This window comes from Diabrotica virgifera, chromosome 1, assembly GCF_917563875.1.
Source record: "Diabrotica virgifera virgifera chromosome 1, PGI_DIABVI_V3a".
NCBI lineage: Eukaryota > Metazoa > Arthropoda > Insecta > Coleoptera > Chrysomelidae > Diabrotica > Diabrotica virgifera.
The window spans coordinates 59937039-59956157 of NC_065443.1; the positions used below are offsets into that span (position 1 = coordinate 59937039).

Sequence of the window (19119 nt, forward strand, 5' to 3'; positions counted from 1 at the left end):
CTTTTACGTAACGAATCCAAATCTGCAAGAAAAACTAGGGGTCTCCATTTGAGATTTTAAAGTTAACCCCCACCCCACCTCCAGAGGGTGTAGTGGGGGTTGGTGTTTGGTGTGATTGGATAGATTTTTGAAAATGATTGAACACGTAATTTTCAGTTTTTCGATCCGATATTTAGTTCGCGAAATATTCGACCGTTCCACTACTTTTGGGACACCCTATATAATAGACTATCTTATATTATAAGACCTTAAGTGCTGATTTAAAAATTGAATATGTTTTTCCAGAGAGTTGTTTTACTTAATTTGATGTAGACTCCTTTTTTGCTCAATACAACGATTTCAACGATTTTTCAACTTCTTTATGCCGTCCCAATAATATGATTCTGGAGGATTTCCAAGATAGGTGTTTATTTCGTCAATTATCGGTTCATTCGAGCCGAATTTTTTATTTAGGTACGAGCTATGTCTTAATAATCGGAGAGGGCCAAATCAGGAGGAGAAGCCAGATGAGAAAGCAATTCGAAGCCCATCCAATTTTTGCCCTCTTATGAATCGGTGCATTATCTTGGAGGGACAACACAGTTTTCTTCTGCATATGGGGCCGTTTCTTACGAAGTTCCTTCTTCGGTTTATCCAATAATGCACAATGATATTGGCTATTGATAGTTTTACCTTTTTTAAAGATAGTCAAATAAAATTATGAAATGAGTGAAAAATAATGCTTCGCAGATTACTTATATGAAACGTGGTCATTTTGTACTCTAAAACCGAGTAAGGCATGACAAAAAAGAAAATAATCGTTTCGTTTGATTCAATTTGAGAATCTTGCTATCCTCTGATACCTGATGTTTCGGAATCTATTCCTTGTCAAAGAGGCTTTGCAAGAAGACTGAATTGGACCATAACGAAACGAAGAAGAAGTGCAAATATTAAAATATTGCAAATATTAAAATATTTGCACCGGAGTATGGTTAGACTGTCCTCTAACGGGGAATGATGAAATGAGTGAAAAATAATTTCGACCACAAATCAAGTAATCTGTGTACCTCGGTTAACAGATTACTTGATTCGTGGTCGAAATTATTTTTCACTTATTTCATCATTCCCCGTTAGAAGACAGTCTAACCATACTCCGGTGCAAATATTTTAATATTTGCACTTCTTCTTCGTTTCGTTATGGTCCAATTCAGCCTACTTGCAAAGTCTCTTGGACAAGGAATAGATTCCAAAACTTCAAGTATTAGAGGATGGCAAGATACTCGAATTGAATCAAAACGAAACGATTATTATCTTTTTTAAATAAAATTATACCTTTGTAATCCCAAAATACAGTGGATATGATCTTTTCGATCCATTGATCGACTCTTGGCAGCTTCGGAACACTTTTGTCGGCTTAAGTCCACTGCTGTGCATTCATTTTGTTCTATGGTGTGCAATAGTGGATCTGGGTTTCATCAATAGTGACCAATCCACGGCAAAAGTTTACCGAATTGCTCTTCTTAAGGCCCAAACATTGCTGAGAAATTATCACTCGATTACGTTTTTGGTCAATGGTCAGCAAAGGTGGCGCCCATCGGCAGGAGAATGCAGCTGTCAAAAATATGCCTATAAATGTTTTTTGAGATCGCTATGCCCTAATAGGCGAAGAATGTTACTTATCAGACCACCAGATAAAACTAAAGTCGACAGCTAAACATAGTCGATAAATATAAATATGTCATCATCATCATCATCATCAATGGTGCTACCGCCCTATGAAAGAGCCTCGACCTTCCCAAGTCTATTACACCAGTCAGTCCTATCCATTGCCAACCGTTGCCAGTTTGCTGCGCGTATTTTTCTCCCATTGTCATCTACACCATCCTTTCATCTAAGTTTTGGCCTACCCCTATTTCTACTTCCCACAGGTTGTGACATAAGGATTCTTCTAGGAGGGTTGTTATGCTGTGATCTTGCTAGATGTCCTGCCCATCTTAGTCTTCCTATTCTTATAAGAGATACTACGTCTTTACCACCAAATATATGTTTATATCTGTGGTATACCTCGTAGTTGTACCTCCTCCTCCAAATACCATTTTCACAGATGTCACCGAATATTCCTCTCAGGATCCTTCGTTCAAATATAAGCAGAAGGTTTTCATCTGCCTTGGAGACGGTCCATGTCTCCGATCCATATATCAACACTGGTTGTATAAGGGTTTTGTATATGGTTATTTTTGTTTTTTGGCTTAAGTTTCTGCTGCTCATAAATATGTCTACTCAGTCCAAAATAGCATTTGTTCGCTAGGATTATCCTTCGCTTGATTTCTTCCATCATGACGTTCTCCTTGGTGATCAGGGAGCCTAAGTATGTGGATTTGTCCACCACTTCAAAGGTAGAGTTATCAACAGTGAATTGGTGACCGATGTTTCTGGCTCTATTGTTGGGTGTTGATGCCATCATCTTAGTTTTATCCTCGTTTACTTTCAAGTCCATATTTTTTGAGGCATTTGAGAAGGTGGTATACATTTCTTCTAGTTTGCGTATTGTGCGGGCAACTAGGTCCACGTCATCTGCATATGCCAGATTTTGGGATATAAATATGTGGACAGTGTAAAATATCTCACACAGTAAAATATCTCCTATTGTAGAAATCAAAATGCCCATTGAGCTATAGTCCGTCCGCTATAACTTTTCCCATGCGGTACGATTTATTTTCAATCAAATTAAGTCAAAACATAAATTGAAACGAACGTCGATGTGTATATACATTTTGTATACTGTATACTATATACTACACACATCGGCGTACGTTTCACTTTCTGTTTTGACTTAATTTGATTGAAAATGAATCGTACCGCATGAGAAAAGTTATAGCGGACACACTTTAGGTACTGGCGCATTTATTAAAATGAAATTCTGTGATTAAAAAAAAGATTAAAATGATTAAAAGTTATACACAATCCACATTAGTACGACGTCGAAACATGGACACTCAATATTTCAGGAAGAATAAATTATACATGGTATTAAAGGTCAGAATATTTCGCAGAATGTTAAAAGTATCATGGAGGGAAGAAAGAGGAAGTTCTTCGAAGAATGGATACGGACAGAGCTATTGTTTTACATAAAATCAAGTAAACTGGGAAATTTTTGATATATAATGCTAAATAAGGAATATGTATTATTGCAACAAATAGGAAAAAAACCTTCTATAAAAGACGGGCCTACAAATAGAAAAAGAAAACTTTCCATAGATTTTTTTTAACAAAGTTTTCAATGGCAAAAGTTCTTAACGAGAGCAAAAAATAAGAGACAGAAGAAATACTCGTATAATTACAACTTTGTGTTAAACTAAAATACTTTCGTGTTTTGGAAGACAATCGGAAGATATAAGTCTTTGGGAAGGAGTAAGACAAGGTTGTATATCTTCGCCGTTATTGTGTGTAAACTCTGTAAGTAGTTGATGGCAACTGTTAGGATTTTGTGACAATTAACAAAGCTAAAGAAAAATGGATGTGGAAAATAAGAATCAAACTCAATTTATAAATAGCTGCTTTATTTATCGATATAGAATAAAAACATCGTGGTTAAAGAATTATTGTAAATGGTATGGAGTTAGCACCAGATCACTATTTCGAGTCATACAGCAGTAGATAAACTACCAGTAGATACAGAGACGATCATGCAATTAGTTGTAAACATTTTAGGAGGAAGCCTTAATCTTTAATTTGTTTTCTTTTTTTTTGTATTTTATCTTTGGTAAATGTCAGTAATTGCATCATTTTTAGAGCTTTATTGTTTCTCAGAAGTTTTTTTGGTGCGAAAATTTTATTTCTTTTTAAGTGCTATCAAGCGTGTGGATTATTAAAAAAAGATATGGTACTGTTAAAATAGGTTTAAATATGTTTCTCTTCTCCAGCTCAAGCCTGGAGAATTTATATCTTGTGGTTGGTATCTCCTTTATATCAAACACAACTAAATTCAGATCTGTAGAGCACCTTGAAGATATATTTCTTCATCTTCGGTCATCGACTATTTCTCCTATTACAGGTTTACTGCGCTCTTCTATTTTCTTCGTCGACCACTTTCCATTGTTTTCCATTCTCGGATTCTTTGTATCCACCTGTTATCCGGTTTACTGAGGTCATTGATTATTTCTTACATTACAGTTTTGTTTTACTTTGGTAATTCTTCTTCCTCTTCGTTTAGCCATTCACGTTTACATCTGAACATAAGCCTCTTCAAGTCTTCCTTTCCATTGTTTTTTGTTGTACTCTACTTGTAGCCAATTTCTCCCGGCAGTTCGTTTCAGATCATCTGTCCATCTCATAGGAGGTCTGCCTCTGGGTCTTTTGTGTTGGTATGGTCTCCAGGTTAGAATTGTTCTGTGCCATTTGTTTAGATCGCTCCTAGCTACATGTTCAGAGTACTTATTCCCATTTCAATTTTAATGATTTTTGTACCACATCGATGACTTTGGTGTTCTGTCTTATCCATGTGTATGTTTTCCTGTCCTTAAGTGATATGCCAAGCATTGCTCTTACCATCGCATGTTGAGTGACTCTGAGTATGTTCATATTCTTTTTTGTGATTGTTCATGTTTGTGCCCCATATGTTAATATCGGAATAATGCATGCATCAAAAACTTGAGATCTAAGATGTAGTTGAATTTGCTGATTTCTGAGTATATAGTTCAGTTTGCCGAATGCTGCACATGCTAACTTTCTTCTTCTTTGAATTTCCCTATTTAGTATTATCCTAAGTATTATCCTTATTTTGTCCTAAGTAAATATTATCCTTATTTTGTCCTAAGTATATATATTCTTCAACTTTTCTATAACTTTTTCGTTTATTATTGTCACGGTTTCATCGGAGTGCATGACTTTTGTTTTGTTTAAATTCATTTTCAGTCCTATTTTAGAAGATTCTGTGTGTAGGTATAAAAGCATGGTTTGCAGTTCTTGTAGGTCTGTAGCTATCAGGATTATGTCATCCGCAAATCGTAGATTACTGAGGTAGCGGCCATTGATGTTTATTCCCTTATATTTCCAATTTAGATTTTTAAACACGAACTCCAACACTAATGTGAACAGTTTAAGTTATAGAGTGTCTCCCTGTTTGACTCCCCTGTTTAATAGTACATGGTTCGTGTATTAATTTTCATTTAGGTAGTATGTAACTGTGGCTTGGTTCATAGTTTCTTTTATTAAGTTAATATATTCTACAATTTTGCATTGCGTTTATTACGGCCGTGTGTTCTATAGTGTCGAAAGCTTTTTCGTAGTCTACAAATGCTATAAAAACTGGAAACTTGTATTCGTTACATTTTTCTATTTAGTCCTGTCGCCAGGGGGTCCTGTATTCAGATGGACTTACCCAAGTTTTTATTATGTATTTTGGCCCATAGAACACGAATTTTTTGGGTAACAGTTGATCCGGATGTCGATAAGATTGTTATAAACAAAGAAGTTGAGGAATTACATAACAGCGATTTCTCGCAAGACAAAACATGTTTTTGTATTTTTTGGGCCATTCTAACCAAAAAATGTTCCTATAAGTTTTTTCGTAGGATGCATAGTTTTCGAGATAAACGCGGTTGAACTTTCAAAAAATCGAAAAATTGCAATTTTTGAACCCGAATAACTTTTGATTAAAAAATAAAATAGCAATTCTGCTTACCGCATTTGAAAGTTCAAGTCAAATTCTATCGGCTTCGAATATATACATTGCTAAAAATGTATGTGTTTATTGCTAAAAAAAGCTATAAACACATAGTGTTTCCCGTGCCTAATACATGCGTTTACATGCATGCTACGTAGAAATAGCCTCGCTTGCACTTGTACCTACTCTACCTACTCGTTCGATTTTAAATGAGAAATCATTGAAAACATCACTCCAGCACTAGGTGTTTATACTTTTGTTTAACAATAAAATAATACATTTTTAGCAATGCAAATAACTAAAACCGATATACTTTGACTTGAACTTTCAAATGCGGTAAACAGAATTGCTATTTTATTTTTTAATCAACAGTTATTCGGGTACAAAAATTGCAATTTTTCGATTTTTTGAAAGTTCCACCGCGTTTATCTCGAAAGCTATGCATCCTACGAAAAAATTTGTAGGAACACTTTTTGGTTAGAATGGCCCAAAAAATACAAAAACATGTTTTGTTTTGCAAGAAATCGCTGTTATGTAATTCCTCAACTTCTTTGTTTATAACAATCTTATCGACATCCGGATCAACTGTTACCCAAAAAATTCGTGTTCTACGGGTCAAAATACATAAAAAAACTTGGGTAAGTCCATCTGAATACAGGAGGCCGTTGTACCCCCTCTGGCGACAGGACTAATTAGTATTTTTGTGGTTAACAGGTGATCGGAAGTTGAATAGCCTTTTCTAAAACCTGCCTGTTCATATGGCTACCTTGGTAATATTTTGCAAAAATATATGACCAAAGAATCTTATAAAATATCATACAATATATTTATATATTTTACCATATTCTTAATCCAATACGTAGGTACATTGCGTACGTAAACATTTGCATATTTGTTTATCTGTGAATTGTCATCAGATATTGGTTGTTAAGGATTTATTTTTCACCCTTTCATACATAGCTCTCATTACTTTATACTGTATGTGTACATTATCATTTTTATATGTATTCAACATAATACATCCTTGTCTGGTGTCCTTCCTGTGACGACTTAAAAATATATACATTAGAACAGAAAGTAGAAAGGATAGGTGCATAAAAACAACTTACCGATGAATCTAAAGAATAAAGGAAGTAGATAGGGGCAACTTACCAATATAGTTCTCCGGTGCTAAAACAAAAAATATAGCGTAACGAAAGGAAGACATAAATGGTCTTGCAGGACCGTAACGATCTTAAATCTGAAGACCTAATAATTTTAATAGAAATAGAAGCAAATCCACATTCACTATTATAACCCAAAGAAAGACTTGTATTATTATTATTATACTAAAGCGATTAAACAGAAAAACATTAATAAGGAAGTGGCAAAAAATATAGAAAAATCACATTATAATACAACTTGAATCCAAATTACTTACAGAAATTTAAAAAACCCAAGTATTAATAAACAAATATATCTTTGGAGTTTTATAGGCGATTCACTTCAAAACTATGAGTTTAGTAAAGTTGTTAACTTATGCGAAATTGTTAAAACTCGAAAGTATGTTCAGTTGTAGATACTCAACTGAGCATACTTTTTAAGGTATTGACTAAAATACTAGCTTAAAGTATTAAACTATAAATGAAAAGTTATTCTACAAAACAGGATCACCATAGTATACTAAAATTAATATTGAAACTATTAGCAGAGGGAGGAATAGTAGCTATTTGAGAGGATAAGCTAGTAACTATTATATTATAAAAAAGTTTGATCTGTACCTGTACCTACAGAAACTATATCAATAAGTGATCAGCAGTTTTAACATAGTTATGAACGACGAGATCGTTTAAGAACCGGATATGACCAACAGATCTTTATGCTATTAACAGATATGTCATTGGAATGTTTCCATATTAACGAAAGTAAAGACACCTTGCAACAACAACAGCTATTCAGTTCAGGTTCAAAAGATTAGATAAAGACATATTTATTACTAGTAGGAAGACACTAGTATTTCTGCAGAAGAAATACCACATTTAACAATATCAAAGAAGCCTACTCAGCGTACTAGAGCAGTCCCATAAGTACTTAGCCTACAAAAGAAGGAAAATTTTGCAAGTGGTGATTTATTTCTGAATTTAGTCTCCATTTAGCTCGATATAGTGCGGCAGATTCGTGCAAATATTATAAAAATTGTGCATTTAATGATAAAAGCATATAATTTGGACCACAAATACTAGAGGAAAGTCGCCAATTATGGAATACCATTTAATTTTGGGGATATAAAATAATACCTTTATAGAAATGAAAACAATTTAATGTTATGACACATCAGTCATACATTTTTATGTAGTAATTAAAAGCCTTCTATTAAATATCTTAATTAACAAAAAAAAAATCGAACAAAAAAACAAAATCCCAAATGAGTAACCAAATATGGAATAGGTACCCATATATGGAATATAGGCATAAACCAACATATCAATAACAAAAATAGACATAAACATCTGAGATCAAATAAATTTAAATAAGAAAATTGTGAAAAATGAAAGAAGTAGCTTAATTCACTTGCAGACACATCACAGATCCATGTATGGTTTGATGACGAGTGCAGACAAGCAATCGAGGAAAGAAATGAAGCACACAAAATGTACATAACAAGAAGAACACGGGAAAGACGAACATTATTTGAAGTCGCAAGACGGAAAGCAGACAAGACATGTAGAAATAAAAAGAGAGCCTATGAAAATGGACAAATAGAAAAAATGGAAGAACATTTCAAAAATAACGAAATTAGAGGGGCTTACGAATACCTAAAAAAGATAAAAAGTGGGTATAAACCTCAAACAAGTCTATGTAAAGATGAAAGTGGGCAAATAATCAGTGACCAACAGAAAGTCACAGAAACCTGGAAGCATTATTTTCAGACACTACTTGGAACTCAAGTAGACATGGAAGATGAAATGGGTATGATCTACGTAGAAGAGAATGGAGTAGAAGCTCCAACCATAGAGGAAGTTTTCGAAGCCATTAAGGCCCAGAAAAACAATAAAGCTCCGGGAGTTGATGAAATACCAGCAGAACTATATAAGGTAGGTGGCGACCACCTAGCAAGTCACATCCACGCGCTCATCAGAGACGTATGGCAAGAAGAGAAAATACCCGACGACTGGAAGAAAAGTATAGTATGCCCGATCTATAAAAAAGGAGACAAACTCCAGTGCAAAAACTACCGTGGAATCTCTCTACTATGTACAGCATATAAAGTCCTCACGTATATTATAAACCAGCGGCTCCAACCACTAGCAGAAAATATTATTGGAGAGTATCAGACGGGCTTCCGACGGGGAAGATCGACACTGGATCAAATATTCACAGTAAAACAGATCTTGAGCAAAGCATGGGAACACGATATTGATGTTCACAACGTGTTTGTAGACTTCAAACAGGCATACGACTCAGTCAAAAGGAACAAACTATACTATATATTGGCTGAATTGGCAATACCACACAAGTTAATAAGACTCATTAAAGCCACAATGGATGAAACTCAGGCATGTGTACGAATACAAAACCACCGGACAGACTTTTTTAACATTTCGCAGGGACTAAAACAGGGAGATGGGCTGGCCCCAACATTGTTTAACCTGGCACTGGAGTATGCGGTTAGGCAAATGCAAACTGGACGAGGAAATCTACTGATCAACCGAACGGTTCAACTGGCCGCTTATGCTGATGATATTAATATTATGAGTAGAACATCAACAGGAGCACAGGAAACATATGCAGAGTTAAAAACACAAACAAAAATGCTAGGTCTGGAAATTAACACAGAAAAAACAAAAATAATGACTCAGACGAGAAGAAATATAGTCCCAGAAAACATTATACATGAAGATGACATTGAAACGGTTGAAAAGTTTACATACCTGGGAGTAGAAATATATGCCGACGGATCAGAAGATGGAGAAATAAGGAAGAGAATAACGCAGGCAAACAGAGCTTATTTTGCCCTCTCCCATATATTTCGGTCAAAAAGTGTCCACCGAAATACAAAGATGAGAATCTATAAAACCTTAATTCGACCAATAACATGTTATGGCAGTGAAGTCTGGGTGCTGAAAGAAACATCCAAAAACAAACTCGACACATTCGAAAGGAAAGTACTTAGGAGAATACTAGGACCTGTGAGGGAAAATGGAATCTTCAGAAGTCGATACAACAACGAGCTTTATCAACTTTATAAGGAAACGCCCCTGTCAGACTTCATTAGATTACAAAGATTGCAATGGGCCGGACATGTGATAAGAATGGGAGAGGATAGGCTACCAAAACGAGCACTGAATGCTAGAATGCAAGGAAAGAGACCGGTTGGGAAGCCACGAAAGCGCTGGGAAGACACAGTAAACAGCGACGCACAAGCCCTTTTAGGAGTCCGTGTATGGAGAAGAGCAGCCACAGACAGGCAAGGGTGGAGGCAAAAAATAAAGGAGGCCAAGGCTCAATTTGGGCTGTAGTGCCGTAGAAGAAGAAGAAGCTTAATTCACTTGCAGACACATCACAGATCCATGTATGAAACTCTGGACCAGCACAATCATAATGAGCCCACTTACACTTAATCCACTATTCCATAATTAGGCCCTAACGACTGTCCACATTTGGATTTGTACATTAGTTCAAACTAGTATCAACATTTTTTCAAGTCGTAATGTTTTAATTACAGAAGGTCATAAAATATCAAAATAAAGATACTATTGATATATGCAATAACATAACAAGTCTGTATTCATGCATAATAACCAATAATACTCGTTGAATATATTTACCTTTGAAATTTTCTGCAAGACGATAAAACAAAACGCACCTGTCAGACACGTATCGTTCGCGCATCTGACACAGAGGTGTGAATACGAAAATAAAGAGAGCGACTGAAATAGAGGATGATATTGTAGTGCGCTTCCAACTTATACTTTCGGAGAAATCAAGGAATTCCATATTAGGGCACTATTCCATATTTGGTTACTTTCCTCTACACATATAAAGGTTCAAAATTAGATACGAGGCCATCTTAGATTTTACCTTTTACAAGAATGGAGGGAATTCAAAATGGCGACGATACATATGTGACTAATAGCACGATAATTTTTGAACGAAAAGTCCGACTTCAGCCTAATTTGGTATATGGGTTCTTTTTTTGGTGTATAAGATCGAGCTCTTGAACCGGAAGAATCGGTTTACCAGAAGTTGTGTTTTTCCTGATGTTTCATGTAAAAATATGTTGTTTTTTTTTAATTCTTTCACCTTGTATATATTAATTTTTCAAAAAGATAATACCGGCATTGAAAAGAGCGTAAAAATGTTTTTTAGGAAATATTTTGAACTTTTTAGTTATGTTAATTAACATTTAATAAATGAATAACTGATCTTCACATGTACCTATATGCGGCAGACTCGTGCAAATATTATAAGAATTATTGTGCATTTAATGGTAGAAGCATATAATTTGGAACACATATACTACACATACAAAGGTTCAAATTTAGATATGAGGCCATCTCAGATTTTGCCTTTTACAAAAATGGCGGGCATTCAAAATGGCGACTATACATATATGACTAATAGCATGATAACTTTTGAACAAAAAGTCGGATGTCCACGAAATTCGCTATATAGGTTCTCTTTTTGATGTATAAGATCGAGGTCTTGAACCAGAAGAATCGGTTCACCAGAAGTTGTGTTTTTCCTGATTTTTGATGTAAAAATATGTTGTTTATTTTTTCAATTCTTTCACCTTGTATATATAAATTTTTAAAAAGGTAATACCGGCGTTGAAAAGGGCGTAAAAATATTTTTTAAGAAATATTTTGAACTCTTTAGTTATGTTAATTATCAATTAATAAATGGATAACGTATCTTCACATGCACCTATGAACCGATGTGCGGCAGATTCGTGCAAATATTATAAGAATTATTGTGCATTTAATGGTAGAAGCATATAATTTGGACCACACATACTACACATCCAAAGGTTCAAATTTAGATATGAGGCCATCTCAGATTTTGTCTTTTACAAAAATGGCGGGCATTCAACATAAATCTGCCGCACATAGTACATGTGAAGATACGTTATGCATTTATTAAATGGTAGTTAACATAACTAAAATGTTCAAAATATTTCCTAAGAAATATGTTTACGTTTTTTTCAATGCCGGTATTACCTTTTTGAAAAATTAATATATACAGGGTGAAAGAAGTGAAAAAACAGCAACGTATTTTTACATAAAAAAACAGTAAAAACACAACTTCTGGTAAACCTATTCTTCCGGTTCAAGATCTCGACCTTAGTCATCAAAAAAAGAACATTGATGCCAAATTTGGCTGAAATCGGACTTTTCGTTCAAAAGTTATCGTCACATATAAGTTCAGTCGCCATTTTGAATGCCCTCAATTTTTGTAAAAGGCAAAATCTGAGATGGCCTTATATCTAAATTTGAACCTTTATATATGTAGTATATGTGGTCCAAGTTATATGCTTCTACCATTAAATGCACAATAATTCTTATAATATTTGCACGAATCTGCCGCACATAGGTACATGTGAAGATACGTTATGCATTTATTAAATGGTAATTAACATAATTAAAAAATTCAAAATATTTACTAAAAAATATTTTTACGGTCGTTTCAATGGCGGTATTAACTTTTTGAAAAAATAAAATGTACAGGGTGAAAGAATTGAAAAAAAAACAACATATTTTTACATAAAAACCAGGAAAAGCACAACTTTTGGTAAACCGATTCTTCCCGTTTAAGACCTCGATCTTATACATCAAAAAAGAACCTATATACCAAATTTGGTTGAAATCGGACGACTCGTTCAAAATTTATCGTGCTATTAGTCACATATGTATTGTCGCCATTTTGAATGCCCACCATTTTTGTAAAAGGGAAAATCTGAGATGGCCTTCATATCTAAATTTGAACCTTTATATGTGTAGTATATGTGGTCCAAATTATATGCTTCTATTATTAAATGCACAATTGTTTCACATATCGGCTGCACTAATATACTTGACTCAGCGATGCTCTTACTTCTTTAACCGTCTGAAAAATACGTTTTCTCGAGGTTTGCAAAGTAGACTTCCGCAGCGGAGGTAAACGACTTAAATTTCTGTCTGGAAAGTCTGGATACAAAAAGAAGTCGTATAGGGCCAAATCTGGAGAATACGGTGGATGGGATTGCACTTCGTAGCCCAAATCGACCAATTTGGCCATGGCGACGGCAGATGTGTAGCCGGTGCGTTGTCACGGTAGAAGCACACTTTTTTCTTTCCCAATTAGGTCGGTTTTTTCTGCAACTCGGCGCCGAATTGGCTCCATCATGTGGCATAGTATTGACATAGATCACACCTTGTGGACCCCAGAAAACGGTGATCGTGTGTTGTCCTTGAAGGAAGAAGAATCACCGTATACTAGTCCTGTCGCCAGGGGGGGGGTACAACGGCCTCCTTAATTCAGATGGACTTACCCAACTGTTTTTTATATATTTTGACCCGTAGAATACGAATTTTTTGGGTAACAGTTGATCCGGATGTCGATAAGATTGTTATAGACAAAGAACTTGAGGAATTACATAACAGCGATTTCTCGCAAAACAAAACATATTTTTGTATTTTTTGGGTCATTAAGCAAAAAATATTCCTACAAGTTTTTTCGTAGAATGCATAATTTTCGAGATAACCGCGGTTGAACTTTCAAAAAATCGAAAAATTGCAATTTTTGAACCCGAATAACTTTTGATTAAAAAATAAAGTAGCAATAATTGCTACTTAATAATTATTATTCTGCTTACCGCATTTGAAAGTTTAAGTCAAATTATATCGGTTTTGATTATTTGAAGTGCTAAAAATTAATTTTTTTATTGTTAAACAAATCTATAAACACATAGTGTTTCCCGTACCTAATACATGCGTTTTAACGCATGCTACGTAGAAATTGCCTCGCTTGCACTTGTAGCTACTCTACCTACTCGTTCGATTTTAAATGAGAAATCATTGAAAACATCACTCACATACTAGGTGTTTATAACTTTGTTTAACAATAAAATAATACATTTTTAGCAATGCAAATAATCAAAACCGATATAATTTGACTTAAACTTTCAAATGCGGTAAGCAGAATTGCTACTTTATTTTTTAATCAAAAGTTATTCGGGTTCAAAAATTACAATTTTTCGATTTTTTGAAAGTTCAACCGCGGTTATCTCGAAAACTATGCATTCTACGAAAAAACTTGTAGGAATATTTTTTGCCTAAAATGACCCAAAAAATACAAAAAGATATTTCGTTTTGCGAGAAATCGCTGTTATGTAATTCCTCAAGTTCTTTGTCTATAACAATCTTATCGACATAAGGATCAACTGTTACCCAAAAAATTCGTATTCTGCGGGTCAAAATATATAAAAAAAACTTGGGTAAGTCCATCTGAATTAAGGAGGCCGTTGTACCCCCCCTGGCGACAGGACTATACAGCATTCAAGTACTTTTTGATTTCGTTGCGCGATTTTCTTTCCAAAATCAAGAATTTAATCACCGACAGATATTGCTTTTTTTTTCATTTTTTCTAAAATCCTCAGACACGCCCGCTTGCACACCCCCGGTTCCACACCCGTTCAAAATAAAACTACGAACTACGAGTCCGATTCGTCTGAGATTTTATCATAGGCCGTCTACAAGAATGTATTACACAATAGTAGATCTCTCTTGATAGAGGCGCCATCGTACGAAGAGGCTAAGTACTTATTGGGCCACCCACGTAACTTGTTCCTTTGATAAAACCAACTTACCTAAGAGATTTGACCAAGAGAATCCTCCTCCACTGGCAAGACCGTTATCGCTGCTCTCTGCAATGGAATTACTCTCGACATCATCCAGTCGATCCAAAGCCACCTTTTTAATTGCATTTGGTTTTTCTGCGAATTTTCTTTCCGCTCTCTGGAATTGTGGCACGTCTCTGGGGCCTTTCACTGGATAGAAGTTACGTGGTTCTGACGGTGATGCAGCTGCGTCTGAAGATACTGGCCTGGAGTTAATTTGGACATTTGGATAAGAGAATGTTCCTACTAGAGAACTGGAGACCAAAAGGGCGGTAAAAGCCCAACCTACTGCTTCTCTGTACATTCTGAAACAACAAAAGATTATTAAATATTGTAATATTTATTAAGAAAAATAGTAACTTTTTTTTCAATGTGATGTGATTTCAATGTGATCTGCTGTTTCTCGGCAGAACATTGGAATTAATTGGTGAATTCTACATTGTTGTTTAGTCAAAATACAAAAAACAAAAAAAATATAAACAATTTATATTCCATTCCTCCATGCCTTTTTGAACATTGGAAAAGTGTGTTTTACTTTTCTTTAATTATCCTCCAATATGTACTGACTAAGATGATACAGATATTATCATATCTGAGACACATCTTAAAATTACACTGGGGTTTTGTGGTAGTAACTTTATTGAATTATTTACTATTTTTATTGAGAAATAAGCACAATTTTATTTTAAAATATGTTAATTTTGACGTTTCGATTTCTATTTCAGAAATCGTTACCAAAAATCTCAAAAATGTATTTTGAAAATTCTATTAAAGGGTTGATATATAGGTGCTAGTATGCTATGCGGTCTACCCCGAGGATGCGGTCTATCTGTGCGGTGTACCGATAGAAATCTGAAAATGTCTGAAGGATTTGCACAAACTAATGAAATGCAAGAAAACTCTTGTAGAAAAAATATTTATTCACATGTATCTAATAAACATTTGGAGGAAAATAAATGTAAATTGAAAAGGGACTAATAACTTACTAAAAAATTCTCCCAAACAATTTACAAAAAATTGATATGTAACCTAATTATTTACAAAACGATACAGCCTAATTATTATTAAAGAAAAGATTCATGAACCTTAATTTAAGAGAGAAAGGCAGTCAATGATTCCCGCTTAAAACAGTCATATAGACACCTTAACCAAGAGGATTATAGTGTTATTTATATGATAGTAAAGAAATAAGTTTATGGTATATTCCTGACTATTTCACTAGACTATTTTTAACTGATAAAACGTCGTAGCAACTTATTTGAACTTGCTTGGAGAGGCAATGAGGCAGTAAACTGCAAGATTCACTTTTTCCAGAAGGAATTTGATGTTATGGGAGAATTTACGGGCCGAATTGAATACAAAATCATTTTTTCCAAAACAAATTAAAGCGGTTCGGAAAGTTTGGCAAGCAGCAAATGGCTGGTAAGAAAATCATCAAACGAAAATGTATGCAGTTAGAATATTTTTGAAATTAATGGAAAAAAGGGGACCAAAGATTTTATCAGGCAGACTCTTTCTTGCCGTTCACCATAACTATTAGGATCGATCTTGGTTCAAAAACTGTCCACTTGGAATCAACACCGTATCTAAATGGACAAAAATGTCAGCTGAAAAAATTGGAATAGACACAAAAAAACATAAAATAACAAACCATTCTCATCGATCTTCAGCTGTGTCAGCCTTGTTCAAGCAAGGTGTTTCTGAACAGGAGTTAATTAAATTAACGGGTCACTCAAATGCAAGCTCTCTAAAACCATATCTGCAGCTGGATTCCAGTCACCACCAGAAGTTGATCGAAAATCTCAGAACAACAAATGAAGCTGGACCTTCGAGTTCCCAAATGCCACAGGTCAATAATACACAAAATCATGCTTTGGTAGAAAATAATGGACAAACTACTATATCTTATAATAATTGTACATTTAATATTGTTAACAAATAAATAAAGATTATGTTTCGTTAATATGATGCATTAATTGTCTCGTGAAATAGTCTTGTCGAATAACATTCGAGAGAAAATTATTTACCGGCAAAATTTTCTTCTGGTTTTATTTAAGTTTGTTGCCTTTTGGCAATTTTCGCTTATGAAATTTTGATAAAATCACTCGACTGATGTCTCGTGATTTAACTGTCAGACTGTCAAAATTTAATTCCTGAAAATTGCGAGGCAACAAACTTTCATACCAGTCGAAAATATTGCCGGTAAAATTTTCTTTCTTATGATATTATATACAATATTTATTACTACATAGCAATAAACATTTTGCCCACAAACTGTTTGCTGCCTTTCATTATTGTGTGCAAATCCTTCTGAGAAAATATTATGGTGTTGATTAGGCGCACAGGTAGACCGCAAGCTATAGCATAAACGCGACGGTAGACCGTATACCTTAGTGGCACCATTAAGAAATTCAGACCGTATACTTTAGTGGCACCATTAAGAAATTCATATCTTAAAGAGTGATAAAGATATCTGTTTTTGTTCCAAAAAAGATATTCTTCTGATATTTGCTCATTAAAACCACGACATGTAACACTTTTTGATTTGCATTTGGTTTACTTACTTCACCGGACTATTTGTTTACTTCTTTCCGGTACATAAATCCTAACGGAACATTGGAAGGAAATCGGAATTTCAACGACCTTCACCCAGCTACGTGCGTCTGTTCCACAACATCGCAATCAATGTGCAGTGCATCTAAAGAGGATCTAGGTCAACTTGGTGTCAGTTAAGTCAACTTGCTTAAGCCATAGGGAACCGTTAGCTGAATTATTATCGATTAGCGTCTAATTTGCCTAATTTTTTGTTGGTTTTATTGACGTTTATGTTCGGATAACATTAGAGATAAATAGTTAAATCAAAAATGGTTGAGGTATTTTACTTTCTGATGGTTTTTGTGACCTCAATAGTCAAAAGTCATAACTGTTGTTATTTTTGTGAAAATTTGTTGTTGCTTAGGTTTAATCGATATTTAAGATGTAGAAAGATGATAAACGCTCCCAAACAACAAATAATCCCGGACAAAAAATCCCCACAAAAAATCCCCACAAATTATCCCTGGACAAAAAATCCCCGGACAAAAATCCCCACAAATTATCCCTGGACAAAAACTCCCCGGACAAAAAATCCCAGGACAAAAAATCCCTACAAAAATCCCGGACAAATAATCCCCACAAAATGTTTTGGACAAACTATCCCCACAAATAATCACGGACAAAAAATCCCCAAGAATTATTTGCTGCCGAATAGTTATCTAAAAGTTTTCCCGAAATTTTAACCTATTTCGAATTCCAATTCCATGCTGAAAACTTCAAACTTTACATGACCAAAGAGTGTGAGTTTTTTCAAAAATCGTGGAGCATATGTTGAATGAGCTAAGGCCCCGTTTTCATGTCAGGCGCTTAACGCGCGTTTTGATAACGCGCGTTTTGATAACGCGCGGTTACAACTACATACATTTTACTGAAGACCGTTCACATGCTAACGTGCGTTTTAGGTCATTAAGACGCGCGTTGGCATGTGAACGGTCTCAAGTAAAATGTATTTATGTAGTCGTAATCGCGTGTTATCAAAGCGCCTGTCATGAAAACGGGGCCTTAGATCATTTCCCATATTTTCCACGATTTTTGAAAAAAACACACACTTTTTGTCATGTATAAACAAATAAAGTTAACAAAAATATAACACAAATAAAGTTTTCAGCATGGAATTGGAATTCTAAATTTGTTAAAATTTCAGGAAAACTTTTAGAGAACTATTTGACAGCAAATATTTCTTGGGGATTTTTTGTCCGGGATTTTTTGTGGGGATTTTTTGTCCGGGATTATTTGTCCGGGGATTTTTTGTCCCGGGATTTTTTGTCCAGGGATAATTTGTGGGCATTTTTTGTCCGGGATTATTTGTCCGGGGATTATTTGTCCTAGCTTCATATCTGGATACGAAGCTAGGACAAATAATCCCCCGACAAAAATCCCCACAAAAAATCCCGGACAAATAATCCCCACAAATTTTTTTGGACAAAATATCCCCACAAAAAATCCCCAAGAAATATTTGTTGTCGAATAGTTCTCTAAAAGTTTTCCTGAAATTTTAACAAATTTCGAATTCCAATTCCATGCTGAAAACTTTAAATTATGCGTGACAAAAAAGTGTGAGTTTTTCCAAAATCGTGGAAAATATGGGGCATTAGCTCATTCCCATATCTTCCACGATTTTTGAAAAAACTCACACTCGTTTGTCATGTAAAATTTGAAGTTTTGAGCATGGAATTGGAACTCGAAATTTGTTAAAATTTCGGGAAAACTTTTAGAGAATTATTCGGCAGCAAATATTTCTTGGGGATTTTTTTGTCCGGGATTTTTGTGGTGATATTTTGTCCAAAAAAATGTGTGATTATTTGTCCGGGATTTTCTGTGGGGATTTTTTGCCCGGGGATTTTTTGTCAGGGGATTTTTTGTCCAGGGATAATTTGTGGGGATTTTTTGTCCGGGATTGTTTGTCCGGACCCCCTGGATACAGATATACTGTTTTATTGACTTCCAAAAGGCATTTGATCGTGTTAAGCACTCTATATTATTCTTTCTAAGAGACATTGGCTTGGACGGCAGAGACGTTCGC

General features: G+C 34.8%; 1 protein-coding gene across 4 annotated transcripts in view; it reads right to left on the reverse strand.

Moving 5' to 3' along the window:
* Positions 1-19119, reverse strand: part of LOC114331353 (uncharacterized) — a 107829-nt gene that overhangs the window by 29138 nt on the left and 59572 nt on the right. For 2 of the 4 annotated variants that reach the window (XM_050656614.1, XM_050656607.1), the window contains exons 2-3: positions 14472-14806; positions 6797-6814 (exon numbers count right to left, since the gene is read on the reverse strand). In XM_050656614.1, coding sequence (XP_050512571.1) covers positions 6797-6814; positions 14472-14805 — 352 coding nt within the window. In that variant the 5' untranslated portion in view covers position 14806. The remainder of the gene's footprint in view (positions 1-6796; positions 6815-14471; positions 14807-19119) is intronic. The other 2 variants (XM_050656618.1, XM_050656612.1) reach the window with 1 other exon arrangement.